Here is a 25,115-nt window from a genome sequence, read left to right on the forward strand (position 1 = left end):
CCAGGATGGCCGGCAGTCTTTGAAGAGTGACCCCACTCCAAAATCCTTCTGCGAAAGGGTGGTGCGGCAAAGAGACAACCGTCCGGAACCTCCAGACCCTCAGGGATGTTGGTCTGATCTCGAAGAATGTCGTCTAGTATGTCGAATGAGTTGGCGGATATGATGAGCTTAGAGGGGAGAATGGTCTCTGATCTGGCTTCGATTCTGTCCTCGACTAGAAATTGGTGGGAAAGAGCATCAGCCTTAAGATTCTTGGAACCTTGTATGAAGGAGATGATATAGTTGAAACGTGAAAAGAAAAGAGACCAGCGAGCCTGACGGGCACCTAGGCGTTGAGCACTCTCCAGATACATGAGGTTTTTATGATCCGTCAAAATGGTGATTGGACTCTCCGTACTCTCTAATAGATGTCTCCATTCCTCCAAGGCAAGTTTGATAGCTAGTAGCTCTCTGTTGCCCACGTCATAGTTCTGTTGTGCAGAAGAATTTTTTTTTGAAAAGAAAGCACAAGGGTGCAACTTGGCTTAAGGAGACTTTCTTTGGGATAGGATGGCGCCGGCTCCGATGTCAGAAGCATCCACCTCTAAGGTGAAAGGGAGTTTAGGATAGGGGTGAATCAAGATCGGAGCAGAACTAAAGGCTTTCTTCAAGACGTCGAACGCCAGGATTGCTGCAGGGGGCCAAGACACGACGTTGGCTCCTTTCTTGGTAAGGGCCGCGATAGGGGCAACAATGGAAGAAAATTTGTGGATAAATCTTCTATAGTAATTGGCAAAGCCCAGAAATCTCTGAACGCCCTTGAGAGAATTAGGAAGGGGCCACTCCATGACAGCTTTCAGTTTGGAGGGATCCATGGAAAAACCAGAATCGGAGATAATGTATCCTAAGAAGGTAGTAGAGGTTTGGTGGAAGTGGCATTTCTCCAGTTTGGCATAGATGTGGTTCTGTCGGAGGCGTAGTAGTACCTGCTTGACCTGTTCAATATGTTCCGGAAGAGACTTGGAAAAAATCAAAATGTCGTCGAGGTAGACAATAAGGAAGTTGTTGAGAAGATCTCTGAATATTTAGTTTACAAAGTCCTGAAAGACCGCAGGGTCATTACAGAGGCCAAATGGCATAACTAAATATTCATAATGGCCATCCCTTGTGTTGAAGGCGATCTTCCACTCGTCGCCCTGACGTATCCTCACTAAATTATATGCTCCACGTAGGTCTAATTTGGTGAAAATGGTAGAACCTTGAAGACGGTCGAACAATTCAGTTATTAGCGGTAGGTCGGTTCTTTATGGTAATCTTGTTTAGGCCCCGATAGTCAATACACGGACGAAGGGTGCCATCTTTCTTTTTGATGAAAAAGAACCCTGCCCCTGCCGGCGAAGAGGATTTTCTGATGAAACCCTTCTGAAGATTCTCCTGGATGTAATCAGACATGGCCTTGGTCTCAGGGAGAGAGAGGGGATAGGAGTGTCCCCTGGGGAAGACGGAACCCGGCAAGAGGTCTATGGGGCAGTCGAAGGGACGATGGGGGGGGGGGGAGTGTCTCCGACTTGGCTTTATCAAAAAGTACCTGAATTCTGAATAGTAGTTCGGTAAAGGGCACAGTACCTGTACGGGCATTTCCATGCTGCAGATTTTCTGAGGTGGTGTAACACAGGTCATGGAGCATTTGGTATTCCATGAGATAGGCCTTAATTTATCCCAATTGATGTGTGGATTGTGACGTTGCAGCCAAGGAAGACCCAGGATGACCTCCGCCGATGGGGAATGGATGACGTCCAGGGAAATCACCTCCCTGTGGGTCTGTTCGCACACGAGAGAAAGGTCAACAGTTTGTAGGATGATAAAGGCCGGTTGCAGCGGACGTCCATCTATGGCCTCCAATCTCACCGGGGTTCTCTTTCTTCTAAGTGGAATGTTGTTCCTAGTAGCAAAGTTACCTCCCGAACCGGAGTCGATGAAGGCCGAAGTGGTAACCGCAAAACCCGGGCCCTGAAGGGATACCGGGATCAGGATTCTGTTGGGTAAAGATTCCTTGGAAATAGAGGAGTTAGAGAGTGTACCCACGGAGACTCCTCTGGGACCCAGTGGGGTTCGGCCGGCTCCCGATTTGAGAGGACAGCGAAGAGCCAGAAGACCAGGATTGCCGCAATAGAGGCAAAGACCGGATGCGCGGCGGCGCTGCTTCTCCGAGACGGACAGCTTGTTGCCTCCTAACTGCATAGGATACGGAACACCAGCAGCAGGAACCTCCGAAAAAGAAGGGAGGACAAAGGAAGATTTGCTGGGTACCTGACAATGACGAGAACGCTCAGCTGCTCTTTCCTGCAGGCGCTGGTCCACCCGGATGCAGTCGGCGATGAGCTCCTCCAGGTCGGCTAGATGCTCTTGCGTGGCGAGTTCATCCTTCAGTGGTTCCGAGAGACCTCGCCAGAAGGCAGAAGAAAGGGCCCCGTTGTTCCATCCTGTCTCAGAAGCGATTGTCCGGAACTCTACTGCATACCTGGCCACGGATCGATTCCCCTGAGAAATGAGAAAGAGGGAGGAAGCGGCAGTGGTTTTGCGAGCTGGGGTATCAAAGACACGTCTGAACTCTTTAGTGAATTGTTCAATGTCTTGTGTCAGGTCCCTTCTCTGTTCCCAGATGGGGGAGGCCCAGGCCAAAGCATCGTCGGTGAGTAATGAGAGTATATAGGCTACCCTGGACCTAGGCATAAGGAATCTGGAGGGCGTCATCTCAAACTGGATAAGGCATTGGTTGAGGAACCCACGACATTCTATTGGATCTCCGGAGTACCGGTTTGGAGTGGGGAGTCGTGGTTCAGTAGCCAAGGAGTTAACCTGTTGAACCTGAGCTGAGAGGGTCTGAAGGTCCTTCCGTAGGGAGTCCATATGACGGTCAGACTGCTCTAAGTACTTCTCCAGTTTGAGGAACATAGCGGCATGAGATGCCGCCATCACTCCCACCTCAGTGGGGTCTATGCTTGTGGGGCTGAGCATACTGTTACGCCGTGCTCACCACAGACTAGACGAGACCGCGGTACTGAGATGGGAATGGGTAAACACCAGCCACAGACACAGGGGTCGCGTCCGGAATGTAGAGTGGTCTTGGCAGCCAGGTCGGGATAGGAGAGATCAGAGTTGTCGTATACTTGCCGAGGTCTGTGCAGGAGAGGTCTGGATCGTAGAAGGAGGTAAGCCAAGGTCAGGGTAGGAGAGTGACGGATGGTCGAGGGAAGCCGAGATCAGTAGTCCAGAGAAGCGGTAGTCCAAAGGCAAGCCGGATCGGTACACGGGAAATCACAAGGCAGGGCAAGGCAAGGCAAGGCAGGGATCTAGCAGACAGGGGTGGTAAGCACAGGGAACAAGAACTATGCTCAGCCAAAGTGCCAGTGGCACAGCTGAGCATATATGTGCAGAAGGAACCAATCCCCCAGGGGGGTGGAGCGGAGGTGCGGCCTCCGGAGGAGGAGCGATAGGCTAGGAGATGCTATGGCAGGTGAGACTGTTTAAAAGCTGATTTTTTCCTTGACACGTTGCTTGGGAGCGTTGCGCGCACGCGACCAGGGACAGACCCAATGCGCATGCGCGCCATGCGGGTAGAGGGCGTCGCTCCAGCGGGGGAAGCCCTGCGCATGCGTGAGGAGGCGCGCGTGAGTGCTTGGGATTCCCGGGAAGTGGCAACGGGTGCCAGAGCAGAAGGTGAGAGGCTGCGCGTGCGTCGGCATCTTGCGGGAGCGCGCGGAGGGCCGCGAGACTCCCGAGTCCTCACACAAAGTCCCCTGGCCTCACATCCTGGGAGGGGGGGGGGGCTAAAAAATTGAAATAAATCAAAGCAGGAACAGCTACTTTAAGTAACACCTAGCAAATCATCTACAAGTCTAACCTGCAAATGACAATGAGTGGTTTAAGTCAATGCTTTCATTTGGATTATTGCACAGTAAAGAGATCTCCATGCAGCAGTAGGGCACCAGTTCTAACACATGGATAAGCATCCAATATGCAGCATGTTACTAAAAACATTGTCATCTACAGACATGGCCAACGTTATTGCAACCCATGGTATGCTGTAGCAGGACATACACATCGGACCAGAGTGAGAAGCAGACACTGTTTTGAATCAGCCTGTCACGCACCCTAATATTGGCTACATCTGCACATGAAAAAAAGACACATTGTTTGCACTCTAGTCATCTGTATCCTTACATATATTGATAGTAACAGAAGGGTGAAAATCGGAATTACACTTATATTGGCGAATACTGTATACCATTCACATGGTGTGTTACAAAAGAGAATCTTAACCCTACATAGATGGAATTGTGGATGAGGGGTAAAGCTCCAGATTGTAGAAGGGGTTTGTAACTATATAGATTTCTAGGTTTCAGTCTCTTTATGTTAATTAAAAGTTTTATTTTCTTATGAGGAAGTCTCTTTGAGTGCAATAAAAGGATACGGTTCTTTAAAATATATATATTCAGCTACATCTGTACGACCTACTGACATTAAAAACAAACGTAAAGACACAATGGGGCTTATCCATTAAGCTCCGTTAGCTCTGTGCCGTGCGATCTGCACGGAAAGCCTCATTCAAGTCAATGAATAAGCCCCAATGTGTTTGAATTCACTCCTCAACAGTCGCACAGAATAGATGATATAGAATAGTTATCATGTCTTCATTTTATTCATGTCAGTTACTGGGGTCCCAAAGTTGGAGTGCTAAGAAGTTATCCAAAATCCAACAGAGAATGCTCTGGCACCATCGACCCCCAGCATGCCCTGAAAGGCCAAACACAAAAACCAATTGCACGGTTGTGTACAGGATTGATCGCAGTATGTATAATAAGTCAATACAAATGATAAGAGTTAATATAGCCAATAAAGAATGTATGAATAAGTAGTATGAGAAGAAATCAATACAGGTAGGCAATATCAAGGACCTGTTCAAAGTGTCTCAATAAAATATTGTTGATTTTGCGCTTTTAATTTACACACTTTTTTTATATACTCGGATTTACACCGTTATGTTTGCCTCCTAACACCGTTCTTTTTGGCAACAAATTCTGTTTCTGTTCTGTTCATATGCAATTGTTTTCTTATTAGACACAGGGTTGTATATATGACCAAGTGGCTGTTTGGACTGCACTGAAGTGAACAGGGTATTTTCGGCCAAAACACTTTCCTAAGCGCCATAAACATTAACCTTTGTGTGTAATAGCATTCCCAAAACTACCCGACTTAAACAACATGCTGTATGCCATTTATTCATTTGTTTTCGTCTCACAATAAAAACACATTTATAAAGGAATTTTGCTATCACAATGTTGTATGGGGCTTTTGCAGCTTAAGCACTTATTCAGTATGCTGTGAAAAAGCATCAGGCACCCCTCCATAATCTTCTAAGTATAATTCTATTGCATGGCAGTTGTCCAACATTTCAGCCCTACAAGGCCATTCTTCAAGGCAAATACATTGCAGGACAGTGGTCTGAAACATTATGCAATAAAATGATGCGAAGAACATTATGGGCGGCTTTCTGATGCTTCTCACAGCTTGTATTTCAATTTGGGATACACAGGACGTTCACTGCATTCGGAGTATCTCCATCTAATGGGAAAATCCATCAGAGGAACAAAGTGAACCAATTCGTGTGAGACTTTTAAAGGAGCAATTCATGCAATATCTGGCTGTCACGGTAGGGGTAGCCAGCCTCACAAAATAAAGATGAAGCCCGGCTAGCTCCACCTAAAACCGTGTGTATCTGGCCGAGTATGTGAAAACACATAAACCGGCGCCTCCAAAAGAAAATAACAATGTAGCCTGACCGAACAGAGTCCAATGCGGCCGGGATGAGATCCAAGGCAGTATCTTCAATGAAGTCTCATAGAACGACAAACAAACAAATAAGACAACAACAAAGAAGAAAAAAAGAGAAAAAGATCATAGTGCAACTAAAACAAAAAATCACTGATAAGGTTTACAAGAAATGGTAGCAATTTTAATGCGATGAATAAAAATAAATATAAAAACAACAAACACTGAATTGTTGGGCAAAAGACACTTATCAAATTTCTCTCTTGCCAGCAACCTCGTCATCACAGGGCGGTCCTGAGCACCTAAGCACGCCACCTCCTCTGATTGGTGCAGCAGGGCTAGCCCTCGGCTTGTGATTGGCTGTTACCTTATTATCCGTGCTCTGATCGGTCGGCGCTCTGTGTTCCATAGAAAAGATGGGCACTGAGGCTTATGTAAGGAGCGCGTCCGATCCGAGTACCAGACAAACTCCAGACTTGGTCCGGTGAGGTGCGTAGCGGGCTTTTCAAAAGTACTCTGCTTGGAATAGCAGAGCACTCGGCAGGGAAGTGCCGGAGAAGCCCAGGCCAGCTGAGGACAAGTTCTGGAGGCGAGGACAAGTTACAAGTACGACTGGAGATTCAACCAGTGGGGGTTACAAGGTGGCTATTGCGAGAATAGCCCCTTGGAGTACCGGGACGTGAAGCGGACGGGGTAAGCTTACCTGAAGCAGGCCCCTGCACCTAGTCGAGGCTGGTGTCTTTCCTCCAGGCCCCCAGTTGGTGTGTATATACCCTATATGTGTGTATTTTGTTATGTCTGCTGGCTTGTCAGAATAAACCCCATTCTATTCAACTGCTTTGTCCCGTCTGGTGATAGTGATCCTGGTGGTTGGTGTTAAAAGTTTTGGTCCCCCGTGACACTGGCATGTGTTTTTTTTTTTAATAAATCAGTTATGTAATATTAGATACGCACATTTATTTATTTATTTTTTATTCAACACAATGCCATTTTTAATAAATTTTAATATAATGAGCATCCTTTGATTTCTATAGCAGGTTTCAACACACTTCCCCAGCAGTGCAAGATCTTTGCAACACTTTCCTGTTTGTGATCATTTGTTGCCAATGTTCCCAGTAGTATGAGCTACAAACTGTAACAATAGATAATGTTACCATAGTAATATAAGAATACATTGTTACACTGACTGAAGGATTGATTGAAACTGAAAGGCAGCCATTTAGAGAACCGTGGAAAGCAGGATCTTTTGCTGATCGATCACAGGAGAAAGAATAAATTGGAAGCTTAAGTAATTAGTTTTCAATAAAGGTAATCAAAGGCTACATATATTTAAAAATAAAAAATAAAAAACTTTTTTGTTTTGTTTTAAGTGCCGCTCGGATTGCCTCTTTGAAGGGATGTCACCTGGGTAATGATGCCTTTTTTTATCCAAATCTGACATGTATTTTTATATAATTGTTTTAAGTTAGTTTTGGGAGGGGTTTAATTTCCTCTGGCTGCTCCCTCTGTCTGATGTCACTGTCACTTGTACAGCCAGAGCCCCTCTCCCCAGCACGTTACTGGTTCTCTCATAAGGACAGGATGGGTGGGATATGGGTAAAGAAAACACTTGATAGAAACACTCCCCCATTCAGAGGCCCTTTGAAATTCAACTTGTAACTTTCAAACAAAATTAAAGCAGCCAACCCTTTGCTATTAGCATTGTTAGTTTTGTTTACGGAAACCAGTTCGACTTTTGAAAATACGTTTTCTGGGCCACTGTGGCATTGCACCTTCACAGTATAAAAGTACGTATTAAAAAAAAGAGTTCACACTGGTTTCATGCCTTGAGCATAACACCGGTCATACTATATTTTTAATATGCTGTGAAGACGCTTTCCTGTGCTTGGTCAAGCAGATCTTTTCTCCAGCACAGGGAAGTGGTTCCACCAGATATTACACAGGGCCTTAGATGTTAGTCCGAGAACTGAGGACCTGCTTAAACCCCCAGTGTCAGATCTATTGGGACTTTTGTGAAGTTATCTTTAATTAAACCTTGGGTAGTATTTGTATGTATTATGTCTCTATTTTTGCATGGGATTTATTGTGCATATAGTATACTTTGAGTAAGACCTTCATAAAATTTGGTACAAGGATGCAACACACATGCACACTCTGTATAGCTAACTTACACTGTATTTCAAAGGCCCTTATGGATCTAAAGGTTGGTGAAACATCCCACTGAGCACCTCATTTTATTGAAAGGATGTGCATTAGGGTTTTCTTTTGCCATAGTCAACGCTATGCTTAACAAAGACCTAGCTTAATGAAGAAAAAAAAATAAATATATATATATATATATATATATATAAATATATATATATATATATATATATATATACAGTATTCGACAAACCTATACATTTGCTCGCCCCGGGCGAGTGGATTTAACCCCGGGCGAGTAAATATTGGCCCAAGCAGCACACGTTTGGTACTAGGTGGCGAGTAGATTTTTTTGTGTGGCGAGTAGATTTTTTGGTGATTTGTCAACCACTGTGTGTGTGTGTGTGTGTGTGTGTGTGTGTGTGTGTGTATGTATGTATGTATGTATGTATGTATGTATGTATATATATATATATATATATATATATATATATATATATATATATATATTTATTTATTTTTATTTTTTTTCAGATAGTACAGTTGGCACTCCTGTAGGCGCTGGTAGGCTGCAGGTGCATGTCCCATGAAGATACGTTACCGTTCCGAGGTCTAGTAATCAAGAGATGGAACTCTGTTAGAAATACTTAAAATCAAGTGTATTAGTGATAACCGCGATACATCAAATAACCAACGTTTCGGTCCTCCAAAACGGGACTTTCCTCAAGGGGGATGCAAGGGGAGAATGACAGAAACACCACATATATGTACCACATATATGTACATCAAACAGGGCCAGCCAATTATCCAATCAGCACAAACCAATTAAAAAGACATACAAATCGCGAAACTGATGTCATGTGTTGACCAACCTTATATAAAAGGTAACGCCATGTTGCCTACGTCATGTGTTCTCCCGGCTCGGTGGTTGCTAAGCGCAAAGCGTCCGTGACAATCCTACTGTAGGCACGGCGATTGCCTGAACGCATCTGGTAGCGCACGCGCACCTAATCGGTGGCTCCCTGCAGTCACATACAGGTTGCTGGTTGCTGAAGCTGGTTTGGTATCGGCTGATCCGGTGCCTGGTCCCTTTCCATGAGTCCCATAAACGTGGAGATATTGTGATTTATAACCAGGGGATCGAATGAGCTCTTGGACTTAAAACGGCCCGGATCTCTGATGGTACTGGTGTGAGTCCCTTCAATTGGTCTACGGTAAAAATCCTTGAGTCGCAGCTGTCTGTTGAGCTGGAAGAGGTCAACCTCCCAGCTGAAGAGATCCTGTCTGTGCGTAGGTACGAACATAATCCTTTCTGCAGGACGTTAAATTCTGTTGATGTAAGAGCATAACCGGAAATGCCTTCTTGGAGTCTCGTGGTAGGTATCAGCGGTTTCCACCACCTCTCCTGATTTTTCGCCGACATCGGAGTTTGGTAGGGGGGGGTTGGGGGGGGTTTGGATGACCTTAGGTGCCCACTCGTAAAAAAGAATCTGCTATTTGATGTATATCTGGTTATTTGATGTATCACTGTTATCACTAATACACTTGATTTGAAGTATTTCTATACACACACACACACAAATATATTATTTTTGTTAAATAAATCATGACATGGTGTAATGTCCTGTGTTGTTCATCTGAGGTTGTATTTACCTAATTTTTAGACCTGCTAAGGAACAGATGATTGTTATTATGTCCTGTTATGTAAAACCATAGAATTCAAAGAGGGTGTACTTTCTTTTTCACACAAGTGTGTGTGTGTGTGTGTGTGTGTGTGTGTGTGTGTGTGTGTGTGTGTGTGTGTGTGTATACACAAATATATATACACACACACACACACACACACACATGCATACATACATACATATACACACACTGTTTAATCCACCCACATCACAATTATCACATTTAATTCCCTTTTACATCGGTGACGAAAAACACCAAGAAAACCACACAGCATTTCCAATCAGAATTATAAGCAAATTTGCCCTAAAACCCACTTGCTTCCAATCTCTGCAAATACTCCTTTAACTGCCACAAAAAAACAAACAACTTGATTCTGTTCCAATCAGAAGCAGAAAAGCACCAATACGTGACCATTTCACCCACTATTGTGTTGTACTGTAGGTAACAGCAATAATTGGAAAATAAATGGGGTGCAATTACAATAAAATATAATTAAGTGGTTCCATTTATATAAATTGATCAACCACAGCTTTCTAATCTTCCATGATAAATGCTGTACTGCAAAATAACCAAATATAAATTGAACAATAAAGAACTCCTACTGGGTGTCTTACCACAGAACCCATCTCTTCAGCAATACCGGCTGGTGTTTAAGGCTTTGCCCATAGTGCAGGCTACGGTGCGAGCTATGTAGCTCGTGACGAAACAAACACTAGGACGGCAATGTAGTAGCGTATAGGAGCACATGCGCTACAGGGAGAGTGGCATTTCGCTATACAAACAAGTTTGTTTTGCAAGCGCAACGCCGGGGAGGAGAAACGCGGAAGCGAGCGCGTCCTACTATGGACAAAGCCATAGGCTGCACTTATAGTGACGGCGACGCAAAACCAATGTATTGCTGCCGTCGCGTGCGCTTATAGTAGAAGCGAAGCGACGGCTTGGTCGCGATCGCTGGAAGTCCAGTCAATTTGATTTTTCCAGCGACCGCAGCGTGACATCGCCGGCACTATAAGCGCGGCCTAAGACTTGTACATAACTTCAAGTACTACAGGCCTTTCCAGGACAAAAGCAATAAGCCACTAAGCCCGTATAAATACACCATCTCCCTCTTACAGGAGTAAGGGATTTCCTTCACTTGTAGAGTGCAATTAAAGCAGGTTTTGTAGTGTTTATGTACTAGTGACCTTCTTCCCCTCTTAACTCATTACATGACCTGTGTAATGCCACATTTTACACTAGCGTCAACTCTGCTATAAATCACTTGCACATGTTTTATGGGTTTTCCAGAATGTTATTCATAGCAGAAACATTTTGAACCCTGTGACTTCCAATTAAATTAATTTAAAAAAAAAGTAGTCCAACATATTTTGTTATCAACATATCAAAGGTCAGTTCATATAACAGATCAAGTCTTTTTATTGTTACAAACCTAGTAAATGGCAAATATTGAATATATTTAACCGTCTTCCTACGATTATCTTCATGCTACGTAACAAAAAACACATTGGGGTTTATCCAAGATTGTGGCTCACCCTTACTAAACAGGGTTATGCTGTAAGACACCTTCCAGCATCGGACGACACATGCATCCCATTTAATCAAATAAGCAACTTAAAGAGGCAATCCAAGCAGGTGATTTAAAAAATGTTTTTTTTTATCATCATTTGATTGAAGCAGGGGGTCTCCAGAGCTGAACCCCATTAATTTCAGCTTCTGGAGATAGACCTCCATAGGGGGTGCCGGTAGCAGCTCTGCTCAGCTAGCAGGATTCACGTAACGGCGGAGTTTCAAAGCTCCCGCTCCCTGCGGGCCAATAGGAAGCCAGGACATCATCAGGTTCGGCTTTAAGCTTTGCCGAGGTACCAGCACCCCCTTTCGAGGTCTGAACTTAAGGAAGCAGGGTGTCCCCAGTGCTGGAATTAATGGGGTTCAGCTCCTGAGACCCCCCTGCTTCAAATCTATGTTTTTAAAAAAATAAAAGTGCACGAATTGATCATTTAAAATGACTTGAGATATTGGGCTGGAGTAGCTCATTCACACAGACACTTTGAATGCCAGCTTCTGCTCCTCTTGTGCCCAAGTCACTTTATCTTAGGTTATAAACCCTTTGGGGCAGAGAATGATTGTGGCTGCCAGTTCTACATGCAGCGCTGTATATATGGTCAGCGCTATACAAAAATATATATATTTCCATGGGAGTCAGCAGGCAGTCGTGTTTGATTTGTGATATCATTTAGGGTACTGGTAGCATCGGAGAGGATGCACTGCATATCTAATCTCACTGTTTTACCTGAATGCATATAAAAAAGGTGTATCCATTCCAGCCAGTTTCTAAAAATAAAAAAAAAACGTATTTAAATTTGTATACAATATGGCCGTTGGAATTTCTCTCTCTTCTACTTGATCAAACTTCAAATTATACAAAATGTGCATCAAGCAGGGTGGATGATACCGCTAACCGGATGTTTATAATAGAGAGCACAACATTACTTAATGTGACCCATACAAAATGCGTATTGTGCGTCTTTCCACAGACTCTTATCAGCTCTTTCACTTTAAAGCAACAATCCCCTCTAGTTAACACTTTCTTTACATGATTGGAACCTGGCTAGAATGCGCTATTTTCAGCCAAAGGGAAGCCACAGGAGCCCAGAAAGCGATCTTCCCTACAAAATAACAGTACAGCAAGTCGTTTATGACGTAGCTACTACTTCGGTGTTTCTCAAGCAGGGTTCCCTGTGCATTCCTTAAGGCAGGGGTGCGCAAAATGTTGTCGTGCGTCCCCCTGCCTGCTCTCCCCCACTGCTCGCGTCCCCCCCCTCACCTTGTATCTAGCATCAAATGACCCTGTGATGACATTTGACGTCTCATTGCCATGGCGACGCGGTGTTAATTGACACGAGCCTCGCTGCGTCATTTTATGCTGTGTTGCCATGGCGACGCGTCACACCAGCCATCTGAATCAAGGTCAGGGAAGTTACAGAGGCCCCACGCGATCCCCCGGCATTGAATTTAAATCCCTTGGGGAAGAGTACGCGGCCTCTACAACCACTGTGCCCCCCCAGAAAAATCTCACGCCTATCAGTTTGTGCACCCCTACCTTAAGCGTTCCCTGAAATTTTCAGGCAATTCGAAAATTTTACAAAATACAGAACAATTTACAATGCATCTGATCTCAGACGCGCTATTAGAGAGGGTTGGGGCTCCTTACAATGCACCTGATCTCAGACATGTTAGAGAGGGTTGGAGGTTCCTCAGAATTTCACAATATAATTAGCGTTCCCTAACCAAAAAAAGGTTAAAAAAAAAAACGCTGTACTACGTCACGGAGTGCCAGACTCCAAGACGTACCGCTACATCTCTGAGCACCCAAAGGGTTAACACTTTCGCTGTCATAAGGGCAAAGCTGTTTGGGGATTATTTCTTTCACTTGCAGAAAGTGCCTGCAAATAAAAACATAAGGGCGATGCCCACACATTTGTATTTTATTATAAAATTAATTGCAGAGGTTTTTCGTAGTTACTTCTTTCTGCTGACGACCAGCTAACAGTGCAATTAATATGGTTGAAAACTTTACGCTCAGATATATATCTGTAGCAGGGATTCCATCTTTGGTCTACGAATTAACACTGATTCAGCAACACCTACAGTACTGCCTCTCTCATACAAGCCAATGGGAGCCCATAGTTAAAAGCAAAGCTCACGCACCTTAGACTCTAACATCTGGCAGATAATAGAACAGGTACACTTCAGTTTCTCTGTTAATGTGAAATAGAGGAGCTTCCCAGCATACGAGTATCTCTTCATAAGACACTTTAACGTGTAATTTACTTCATGAAAAAACAAGTTTACAGATTAAAAACTCCAAGTAGCAGTATTAGTCCTAGAGAAATACGCATTAGTTTTAGGTTGTGATACCTTTTAGTGGACCAACAAAATAGTTCTTTGTAGCTGAAATTACAGGGCATGGAGATTTGGAAACCTCAGAGGTTTTTTTTCTTCAAGTGTATCGTCAATACAGTTGAAGAAGAGACCTACAGAATGAGGTTTTGAACATCTACAAATGACACATAAATTGGACCACTAAAAAGTATTACTACCTACAGCAAATCTACATTTCTTGATAAATTATTGTTATATTTCCCACTGTCAAAAGCACTATTTTGTGTCATTAATCTTCTGTTTGCTCCAGTTTGTTGTAGGTTCCGAGCTTCCACAAATAGGAGCTGAAAACGCAACACAGAGAGGAATGGGATGAGTGGATGCGGCTGTTTCACCGCAGACGTTTAGCCGCTGCCTTTCAGCAGCCAACGGACACTTTGCCGCTGCCACCTTTTTGGCCACAAAGTAGGCAATTAGCGTTTAGTGCAGGGTTTTGGGGGCATTTAGGGCAAGGGGGCCGGGGTAAGCTGAGGTTAGAGAAGCGGTGCGCAAACTGGGGGGGCTAAGAGCACGAGGCCTCTGTAAATTTACTTACCGGCTTCTTGTCCACGCGTCTCCATGGCAACGCGGCGTCAAATGACGCCTTGTACCACGGAGACGTGATGTCACATGACCCCGCAGCGTCATCTGACGCATCATTAGAGGTGGGATGGGGCGCGACCGAGGAGGCAGCAGGTAAGGGTGGCGCAGGTAGTTTGCACATCACCTGGTTAGGGGGTTACCTTGGCACTGAAGTGGCTGGCGGCAAGATGTCCTTGCGGCGAGGTGAGCGGCGGCTGAAAGCCAGCAGGCGTCTTGGTCGTGATCAAATGTCTTAAGCCGAGTGCTGAGCAGCTGTTCAATAGATGCAGAATCAAGGTACAGAACCTGCTACACTGGCACAGTTGGAGTGATGGACGTCTAGAGCCGGTCAAAGTGGTGTGTAAAAGTGCAGACCCTTTTGCTACCACCTGGCACATCAGGACGTAGCCATCTTTAATATGTGATGTAAATTTATGGCTAAAGCACCTTGAGATGCGTTGCCAGTCCCCATGTGCTATATCAGGGGTGCGCAAACTTTTCCCAGTGCGCACCCCTGCCTGCTCTCCTCGGTGCCTCGCACCCCCGCCACGTCAAATGACACGCAGGGTCATGTGACGTCTCGTTGCCATGGTAACATGATGTCACCCCTCGGCGTCATTTGACTCCGGGTTACCATGACGATGCGTCGCTGTAAATGCCCAGGGAGAGCGTGGGATCTTTTAAATTGCCTGAGCGCGCCCCACTCCCAGAAAATCTATAGCGCACCGTCTGCACACCCCTATGCTATATAACAGGTCAATTATGTCTACGTCCCATAATCTAATACAGGTTTGAACTCTGGAATCCAGAACCAGCAGCCATCGCAGGACCAACCAGTGATGAGTCTCAATGCACTTCAGTCTCCCAAGTGCCATTACTTACAACACTAATTAAAGATGTCTGCCTCCAGACTCCTGAAAAGTATACACACAGTTATCTCAATCACATTACAGATTGCATGATACATATGCATTTTTATAGCAGCAACCCTGCCCTATTTTTAACTCCGAAGACCTCCAATTTTCAAGATACGTACGGGTTTAGTTCCCGGGGTTTTCCTTTCCTTTAGGGAAATAAAAAAGGCTGCACAATCTGGTGGTCTAATGCAGGGGTGCGAAAAAAGGGGGTGCACCCCCCAGGGGGGCGCAAGATTGTCTGCAGGGGGTGCGGGATTTACAGAGGCCCCGCGCGCTTCCCGAATGTCGGGGAAACGGCGAAGGCCACTGTAAACTGCACTTACCTTGGCTCAGATGGCTTCTGGAGATGCGTCGCCATGGCAACGTGATGTCATGACGCCCAGAACGCCAGAGCCGAGGTAAGAGGGGGGGCGCACAGAGAGGGGACAGCCGGCATGGGGGCGCAGGAAAAAAAAAAAAAAAAGATTGTGCTCCCCAGGTCTAACTGGCCAATCGGAAGCCGGGACATCATGCGAGGGTGAAGATGATGTTGCGGCTTCCTATTGGACGGCCGCTTAAAATGCCCATGATGAAACACCGGTAACTAAACCGGTAAATCTCTCGGGAATCGGAAGATCCCTGGAGTTAAAATGAGTGCGGTTCTGCTCCGGGGGATCCCCTGGTTCTAAGTCTGTAAAAAAAAAAACCTTCCAGTGCCCCAAAACAAACCCTGCACACCATAAGGGCCAGCACTTTAGGGACCCAAGGATGTACACAGCACGTCATCAACTAAAGGTTTGTTTTCTAGGGGGAGACCGCATTTACTGTAGAACGCAATCAAATTCCTCCACTTCTGTTCACGCCATGGGAGGGACCTGCCCCGACCATGTGACAGCTGCACCAAACGATAACGTGTTGGCGTGCTGGAGGTCTCCCGGCGCTCAAAGAGTTAAACATTCAGAGACAAGTCTCTGCCGCCTGCCAAACTCTGGATTTAAAAAGCAGCGGCCGCCATTGTTAACCCTTTCTTCTCCCCAACAGGTCCCCCTAGCAGCGAAGGGGTTAAGAGGGGAGGGAATCCTCCAGGTTTACATCAGTGGTGCTCAACTCCAGTCCTCAAGACCCACCTACAGGTCAGGTTTTCAAGACATCCCACAGGTGGCTCAGTCGGATTGAGCCACCTGTCCTGAAGCAGGGATATCCTGAAAACCTGACCTGTTGGTCGGTCTTGAGGACTGGAGTTGGGCACCCCTGGTTTAGATCACAACACGGCAGCTTTTGAGCAAAGAGATCTTACTTTTTCTCGGGCTTTGATGTACCTCTGCGCGGCTTGCTGGATTAACTCTCTCACGATCATTTTCCCATTCTTGCAAGGGACCACAATCCCCGTGTTCCCGAAACAAACGGTCACTTTCATCTTTATCGCCTTCCACAAAAAACGGGGGGGGGGAAAGAAAAAAGAGGGGCTGTTTCAAAATCCAAGTGAGTGTGCAACAAAGTCACTACTCTTCACTCAGCCCTTTCCTATTAGCAACAGGTGCAAAGGGGGCTGAAGTTGTTATAGGGTCAAATCAAAATCTTCCATCATTGTGTAATCTCCATGGGATTAAAAGGTTCAGCAAAATTGCATTGTTAAAATGCATTTACTCATTTAAAAACCAAGTTGTTAGTAGATGCAGGTGTTTGCTCATATGCTTGCCACAGAGTTCTGTAAACTGAAGAGTTGTCCAAAAATAATAATAAAAATAGATATTATTTTGTATTATCCAGGTAAATGGTTACAAATAATAAACTCTCTAGGGAAAAGCCTTACCCCCCTGGGGAGAGGAAGCAGAGTAAGAGGCTATGGCCAGGGGAGAGCAGAGGGTGGAATGAGGAAGCCTCTTTAGACAGGTCCCTCTGGATGGGCAGGTTCCACCAGCTCTGGGAAAGGGGACGTCTAGGGGGGCTTATCAGAGGGGGAAACAGGGGGCTTGAAGGGTTTTTTACCCGGGACGGTCTTGGTGTTAGGAAAGCTGCAAAATGTCCCGGGTTGGAAGTGTGGGGTCAGGGCCGGGGATTCCCAGGCAGGCACTGCAGCAGGGGGAGGAGAGAGGGAGGAGAGTCCTATGGAAGTGGGAGGGTGTATCACAGCAACACTGCCTGCATGCTGCAAGAGAGGAGAGGGATCCTCCCCCCTACACACTTCTGTAGGGACTAGTGAGCAGTTCTGCTGTGACAATGGAAATGAAGGAGGGAGAGGGGAAGAAGAGAGTGAGAAGTAGAGAATGGGATGGGGAGAGTGATTTGAGAAAAGGGAGAGCTGGGTAGAGGGGAAGAAGAGAGAGATGGGCAGGGGGGAAGAAGAGAGAGATGGGCAGGGGGGAAGAAGAGAGAGATGGGCAGGGGGGAAGAAGAGAGAGATGGGCAGGGGGGAAGAAGAGAGAGCTGGGTAGAGAATAGGGTGACCAGGGAGAAAGAGAGAGCTGGGGAAAAGGGAAGTAGAGAATGGAATGATAAGAGAACGGGAGGAAGCTTAGAGAGGAAAGGGAGAGAGAAGTGAAAAAATGGGGTAATAGAGAGCTGGAAGAGGGAAAAGAGAAAAAAAAACGGACTAAGGTAACAAGAAAAAGCTGATGGGAAAGAGAAGAATTAGTTACCAGAAGCAAAAGAGAGAGAGGGGGAAAAGAAGTATGTGATAATACAGAAAGGGAGCTGACGGGTTAAGCAGGCGGAGAGAAAGCTGATACAGGGAGAGAAGTGAGGACTGTGATAGCAAGAGAAAATGCTTAAAGGGTTAACAATATGAGGAGGCGATGAATGGGTTAGCAAGAAAAAGAGGAAAGATTTAACAGGAGACCGAAAGACAACAGGGGTTAAGAGGAGAATGATGATGGGCTTCATTGAAGAGCGATGAAGGGGTTAACGCAGGACAGAAAGATGAAAGGGTTAACGCGGGACAGAAATGTATTTATGGTGTTAAAAGAGGATTATACATATTTGGGCAGGTTAAGTCCCCATAAATGGCTAGTGACAGGATAGAGAAACTCTGTGTCTTGCAAACACTCCTAAACTGGAAGGGGGATATCTCGCCTTCTAGCCGACTTGTTCAATACTCCATGAAAATACTTCAGTGCTGGTCACTATTGAAGATGAAATGCCCAGACCTGTCAAGTTGCACTGATTTCCTGTGAATCTCGCTTTTGAGTCAGTGTAACAGATTTTTTAGCATCAGCAGTCTCAGTATGTATGTATGCATGTACAGTATGTCTTTATTTATATAGCGCCATTAATATACATAACGCTTCACAGTAGTAATACACGTGACAATCATATAAATAACATATAATACAAATAACAGATCATGGGAATAAGTGCTTCAGACAAAAGTAACATTTAGGAATAGGTGTCCTTGCTCTGAAGAGCTTACAATCTACTTGGTAGGAGGAACATACAGATACATAGGGCATACTAGTAAGTGCGTCTGCAAGGGGCCAAGCTTTATGTATCAGGTGTACATTATAGTGTTAGCCATGGAGCTACTCATATGCTTCGTTAAGCAGGTGGGTTGAGAGGGTGCTAGTCAGGTATTGAGGGGAAGAGCATTCCAGAGGTGTGGGGCAGTCAGTGAGAAAGGTTTAAGGTGGGAGAGGGATTTAGATACAAAGGGAGAAGAGAAGACATCCTTGAGCGGAACGCAAGAGTCGGGATGGTGCATAGCGAGAAATTAGGGCTGAGATGTAAGGAGGGGCAGAAGAGTGTAAACCTCTAAAAGTCAGGAGGAGAATTGAATGTATGATACGGGATTTGATAGGAAGCCAGGAGAGGGATTTCAGCAGGGGAGGCGCTGAGACAGATTTAGGAAAGAGTAGATTGATCCTGGCAGCAGCATTTAGGATAGATTGTAGGGGAGACAGGTGAGAGGCAGGAAGGCCGGACAGCAGGAGGTTACAGTAATCGAGACGGGAGAGAATGAGGGCCTGTGTCAGAGTTTTAGCAGTCGAGCAACAGAGGAAAAAGCAACAGGTTTTAGATACGTTTTGAATGTGAGAGGAGAAAGTGAGAGAGGAGTCGAGTGTGACCTCTAGGCAGCGTGCTTGTGCTTCTGGGTGTATGACTGAACTTCCAACAGTAATGTGGAAGGAGGTAGTGGCGCCAGGTTTGGGAGGAAGTATGAGGAGCTCTGTTTTTGCCATGTTAGGTTTGAGGATGATATCGCAGAGAGACATTCAGAAACTTTGGTCTGTACAGCAGGTGTAAGGTCAGGGGTAGAAAAGTAAATTTGTGTATCGTCAGCATAGAGGTGATATTTGAACCCAAGAGATGTGATTAGGTCACCTAGAGACTGTGTACAGAGAAAAAGAGGAGAGGTCCTAGGACAGAGACCTGGGGTACCCCCACAGAGAGATCAATAGAGGAGGAGGAGGTGTTGGCAGAAGAGATGCTGAAAGTACGATGGGAGAGGTAAGTAGAGATCCAGGATAGAGCTTTGTTCTTCAGTGGAGACCCCTAAATCTCACTGATTTGGGTCCTTAGAAACTGACTAATTTGCATGAAGGTTTGATAGATTACTTGGTCTGCACTGGTATTGGCCGTTCATAAATATCTGCCTATTTATGGAAGAAATAAAATAATTAAAATCATTGGGATTCTTTCTTTTGATGCTTTTTTGTTACATCAGTGGAACATTGATACAGTACATTACCCATTAAGGTTAGTGCATGATCGAAGCCAGCATAATAATAAAAAATTACTAAAATGGGATCTCACTATATTTTTTCACTTACTTACCATAATGATTTTTTTTTTTTAAGGAAGGGGAAGGAAAGAGTTGTTGGTTATGGTATTTATTTACTTTTAGTGGGTCTCGTCCATCACTGTAATAGTGCCGATCAGGGCACTATCGCACAGAAACTCCCATTGACTTCAATAGGAGTTGTAGTGTGATCGTGGCCTGATCGGCACTATCATAGCTTGATGAATAACCCTCATAGGCACACATCCGGTAAGTGACTTAACTTGATGTTCACCTGTCCGTGATTTCCAACGTTGTTTTGATTAAGGAACCTTATAATTAGCTTGTGAAATTCTGCAGAACTCCAACCCTCCCTGTGTTTACTCACACACACACACCACCTCACCACCCCTTTTTTACTCACAACCCCACATCCCTATTTTTACTTGTACCATCCTCTTGTCAGTGCCCAGGCGGTGCTGCAGGAAGGCCCACCAAGGGGCGGATTGGAGAGAGATATCGGCCTTCCTCCCACAAAGCGGCATCATGGTGACACATTGCCATGTGACATCACATTGTCATGGCAACACTTCGCAATGTGATGGGTCGCCGTGACAATGTAATGCTACAGGAGGAGATGCCGGTCCGGTAAGAGTCCCCTGGCACTCTCCCCCGGCATTCACTTTAATTGTTGTGGGGCCCCTAGAACCGCTATCAAACCCCCCTTACATACATACTTACATACATATACACACACACAGCCCACCCAAACAATCTTACGTTATGGTTAGGTCTCCTCAGTGCTCCGTTCTTGCGCCAGTCCACCTACTACATAGCTCCCTCCTCAGGTCAGGGCAGAAGTTGGACCTAACTTCCATGGCTGATAGGAGGATGGAGCGGATACATTGACCGCCAGGCTGCATGGGGAGCCACTGGGACAGTTGTCCTATCCCCAGCAGCACCGGCCCAAGCTCGAACGCCTGATAGGCCAACAGATAGACACGTGAGAGACTTACATCTTTATATACTGCAGGTAAATTTAATAGCCATGGCAGCACCGGCATATCGACCCACCGGGCATTTGCCCGGTGTCCCACTTAGCCCCTGGCAGCCGATACAGGAAGTTGGCTTTGATTGGCCTAAATAGCACTGAACACTTAGTGAACCCCGGGTAAAAAAACAATGATCTAAGGTAACGTCGCTTTAAGCCTTACCGCATATCTTCAAAAGCTAATAACGTAATGTTAAGCTATGTTTTCTCCCGTAAACAGCATTGCATAAACTATAGTGATAATGAGATGCAAAAGGAGGCGTGCCCCCTAACAGCGCATGTCCAATAAAGTCTGTTAACGCGGCAAAATAACGTTAAGTTAGTTAGGTCATAACGAAACCGGGCGTTACTCACATCCAGACCCTAATAAAGGGCTTTCGCATGGTCTGGGTGGGCATGACACCATAGTGAGGCATGATTATTGCCAGCGTTATTTCCCTCGCCTTCCTTAAGTTTACTTAAAGTAGCTTTGAAGTGTGTCATCAGCATGCTCCTCCTGTAGCAAAGTAGATATATGACATCATCATGTTACAACCCAACCACATACTGTTTCTGGGCAGGAATACCGAAATAGGGATTATATATGCAATATGAACTATAACAGATTATTTCTCCCCATATTATCTCATTACAATTTCATTTAAAACACTGAATCTCATGACACATTACAAATACATGCCGCCCACCCATTGCTAAATCTGGCAGCTTCTACCTAGCTGTGAATAAGCTATGGGAAATTTTCCATTCAATTTTTGCATGCAGTGTCCACAGTTGTAATTGTATCCTGTCTGTCACAAACAAAAAATTAAGTTCACACATTTACATTAAGCATATTTATTATATTTATTATAATTACTGCAGGCAGCGCCTGTCAAGTTACTGCAATCTGCCAGGGAGCTTTTAGGCATGTATTGTATTTTTTTAACTTCCATATCCAGTAATTCTGAACTATGTAATGATATGTATATGCTGTGGGGTGAGGTATTGCTAGAGGCGAGACTTCACATCCTAGACTACAAAAGGGTAAAACTCAACAGCCAGGAGTGCCCAAGATGTTGCATGGTTGTTTTAATTTGAGTATTTTAAGGGCTTGTAAAAAAATTCTTCTTTTTAATACATTGGAGTGCTGTAGAAGACAACCCCAATTTTGTTGGGGTGTGCGTGTGTGCATTATGAATGTATACACATCAATCATATACACACACACACCCATCGATGATATATATATATACATATACACACACACAGCCGAAAATATTGCGGGCCTCTAACCTAACTTTTCTAACTAAATATTTTTACATTGAAATTGTATTCCTAGTGTAGATGAGCAGGGGGTCTCCGGAGCAGAACCGCATTGGTTTCATGTCCAGGGACCCCCTGCTTCCCGAGATACAGGCCCGATATGGGGTGCCGGTGTCCCTCTGCTTTGTTTACATCCCACGTGGATTTTAACATGGTGGGGATACCGGCACCCCATACCGGGGCCTGTAACTCGGGAAGTAGGGGGTCCCTGAGGCTGAAATCAACTTTATTCAGCTCAGGAGATCCCCTGCTCACGCACACTATGAATAAAAATAAAATGTAAGCAGCTTCATTACCTTAGCAGCTACCCGCTAAGGTAATGATTTTTTATTGGAGGGGTGTTTGATACTAGTGTGAGGGAGCAGGGGGTCTCCTGAGTTGAACAAAGTTGATTTCAGCCTCGGGGACCCCCTTCTTCCCGGGATACAGGCCCCGTTATGGGGTGCCGGTATCCCCTCTGCTTTGTTTAGATCCCACGGTCACGTGACCCACAGGATTTTAACATGGGGATACCGGCACCCCATAACGGGGCCTGTATCTCGGGAAGTAGGGGGTCGCCAAGGCTGAAATCAAATTTGTTCAAGTCAGGAGACCACCTGCTACATTACTGTAATGTTCAATTTTTTTTAAAAAAAACCTGCGATCGCCTGTGAGAGGAGCGCAGATAGAGTGACTGATTCAGCCTCTCTCTTACAGCACGTCTATTACAGACAGGCAGACCCCGGTAGGGCTCACCTACTGTATTAATCCGATGGGCCATTATGTCTGCAACTGACCATCTCGGGTCCACCACGCGGCGTAATGCAAGATGCACCCAGGTAAATGTTCAAAAAACGGCCGCTGCATCTGTAGCAACAACCTGAGGTGTCATCACTGGGAGGATACTGGCTACAGATGTGATGCCCGTCAGTATCAGACCTGCCCTGTTATGCGGCAGGGTTACAAGCCACACCCTGGGGATAGATGCAGACACTCTCCCAGAAATCAGGCACTCTGTCTCCCCTGCCCCTGCGGAGTGGGAGGATGTGTTATCCTGTGTGCCATCAGGGATAAAGGATCTGTATGGGGCCTATTGGGCCTTATACTATGGGATTGTTACTCCAGGCTTTTGGATGCTGTGAACCTGACTGTGCCCTTTATTAAAACCCAGTTGGACTATATCTTGTGGCTGTTTTCTGGGACATTAAATGAGTGCCAGTGTGGACCATCCTGGTTACACCAAGATCCTCACTGAATGGAGGCGCTTCAGCATTGAAGAATAGTACCAAGAACCTGTCCTGATGTCTCCCCATTCCACCGTGGAGTATCTCAAGATCTCCTGTTACAGCCTCACAGGTTCGCACCACACCAGTAACACACGGTAGCCGCATGATCTCATTCAGGGTGGGGGAACAGGTGCTACAACAGTTAACTATAGACAATTGTGTAAAGAATGACAGAAACTATTTTTTAAATGCTCTAATAAAAAGAGTGTTATCATGAGTTACCTCAATTGCTTGCACTGAGCTACACACAGCACACTGACAGGCACTGAGGCACAAATACAGTAGCATACTACAGAGCAAACTGTAACTGACAAATTTACACACAAACACACAGCATACTGACACACAAACACACACATGTACAACAAACTGACACAAAAACACACACAACCAACTGAGACACAACACACATACACAAACACACACACAACCTACTGACACACAAACACACGCAACCAACTGACACACACAGAATACCTTCCCACAGCAGCACATGGTAACACCTCCCCCTGATGTCACGGAGAGCAGGGGTGGGCAGAGCTCTGCAGCTCTCTGCCTCAGTTCCGCCACCAGCCTCTGCTGCCTGCTCTCAGTAACCCCCAGACTTCTGTGGTCGTCGGCTAGACTGCTGGGCCAAATGTCTCTGCTCTCCCCCCTGTCGGCGACCCTGAGCGGGCCCCCCAAGAGCACAGGCTCTGCCATAGCATTAGTTGCCCCATGCAGCCTTCTGCTCATGCGTGATCCAGACCTAGGCTTGTGATCCCGGAAGCAAATAAGTGTTCTTATGTGTTAACGGAGGGAGCAAATTGATTGTGAAGGCCCTATGTATGGAGTGATTCATGTAAGAAAATTGTCAGGGGTATGTGGTAACACTGATTGGAGGGCTCCGCGATTACAGAACTCCTATTGGCTGAGGAAGTATCCGTCTTGCTATTTCAAGCAGCTAATTGGTGTAGTTGGACATACCTCCTGAAGAAGCGTAACATGACGCGAAACGTGTAGAGGTGACGTTATCACGCATTGGAGAGCGGACGTGACGACGGGAGCTCAACCAGCTGCGGATCCCCCAGCCTCGCACGGGTTATTCCCTTCCTCATAGTATGCTGTTATATCAACTGTAGCTTCACCCTGGGACATCACATCTATAGTTATGTGGGTTTTTGGAGATGGGAACCCCCTTTTAGTGCTTGGGCTGTGTGGTTCATCTGGGTCTTATAGGACCCTTTTATCATGTGAATTTATTTTAATTCAATTTATAAAGTTTTTATTTTGACTAATTTTTTTTCTCTTTTTGCGCTTCCTTTGTTTTGTATGTGTTCCGGTTTAACCCCGCTAATCACGGGAGAGTGGAAGCAGCAGAGGGATACCATCATTTTTGAATACTAAAGAATTTATATTGGGACAACGCACACTTTCTTCTTTTGTGTTATATATATATATATATATATATATATATATATATATATATATATATATATATATATATATATATATATATATATATATAAAAACAAAATGGGGCAGCTGGCACTCCCAATACCATAAATAGTTTGCGGTGCATGTCCTATACCAATAGTAAGAGAAAAGTAATCTTCTCCAGCAGGAGCAGACACAAGACAGCACTCAAAGGTAAGTAAGAAAACTTGTATTCAAAAATAAACATAGCACAAACATGACCAACGTTTCGGTCCTCGTGGGACCTTCCTCAGGGTGGTGCTTGAGACTAATGGCCAGTGGATCCCTTA

General features: G+C 45.3%; 1 protein-coding gene across 3 annotated transcripts in view; it reads right to left on the minus strand.

The window, feature by feature from the left end:
- PARD3B (par-3 family cell polarity regulator beta) overlaps positions 1–17,139 on the minus strand; it is a 774,037-nt gene extending 756,898 nt beyond the window's left edge. Inside the window, exon 1 of one of the 3 annotated variants that reach the window (XM_075608550.1) lies at positions 16,336–17,139. In XM_075608550.1, coding sequence (XP_075464665.1) covers positions 16,336–16,455 — 120 coding nt within the window. In that variant the 5' untranslated portion in view covers positions 16,456–17,139. The remainder of the gene's footprint in view (positions 1–16,335) is intronic. The other 2 variants (XM_075608549.1, XM_075608551.1) reach the window with 2 other exon arrangements.
- Between the last annotated feature and the right edge of the window lie 7,976 nt (positions 17,140–25,115).

Source organism: Ascaphus truei, chromosome 7, assembly GCF_040206685.1.
Source record: "Ascaphus truei isolate aAscTru1 chromosome 7, aAscTru1.hap1, whole genome shotgun sequence".
Lineage (NCBI taxonomy): Eukaryota > Metazoa > Chordata > Amphibia > Anura > Ascaphidae > Ascaphus > Ascaphus truei.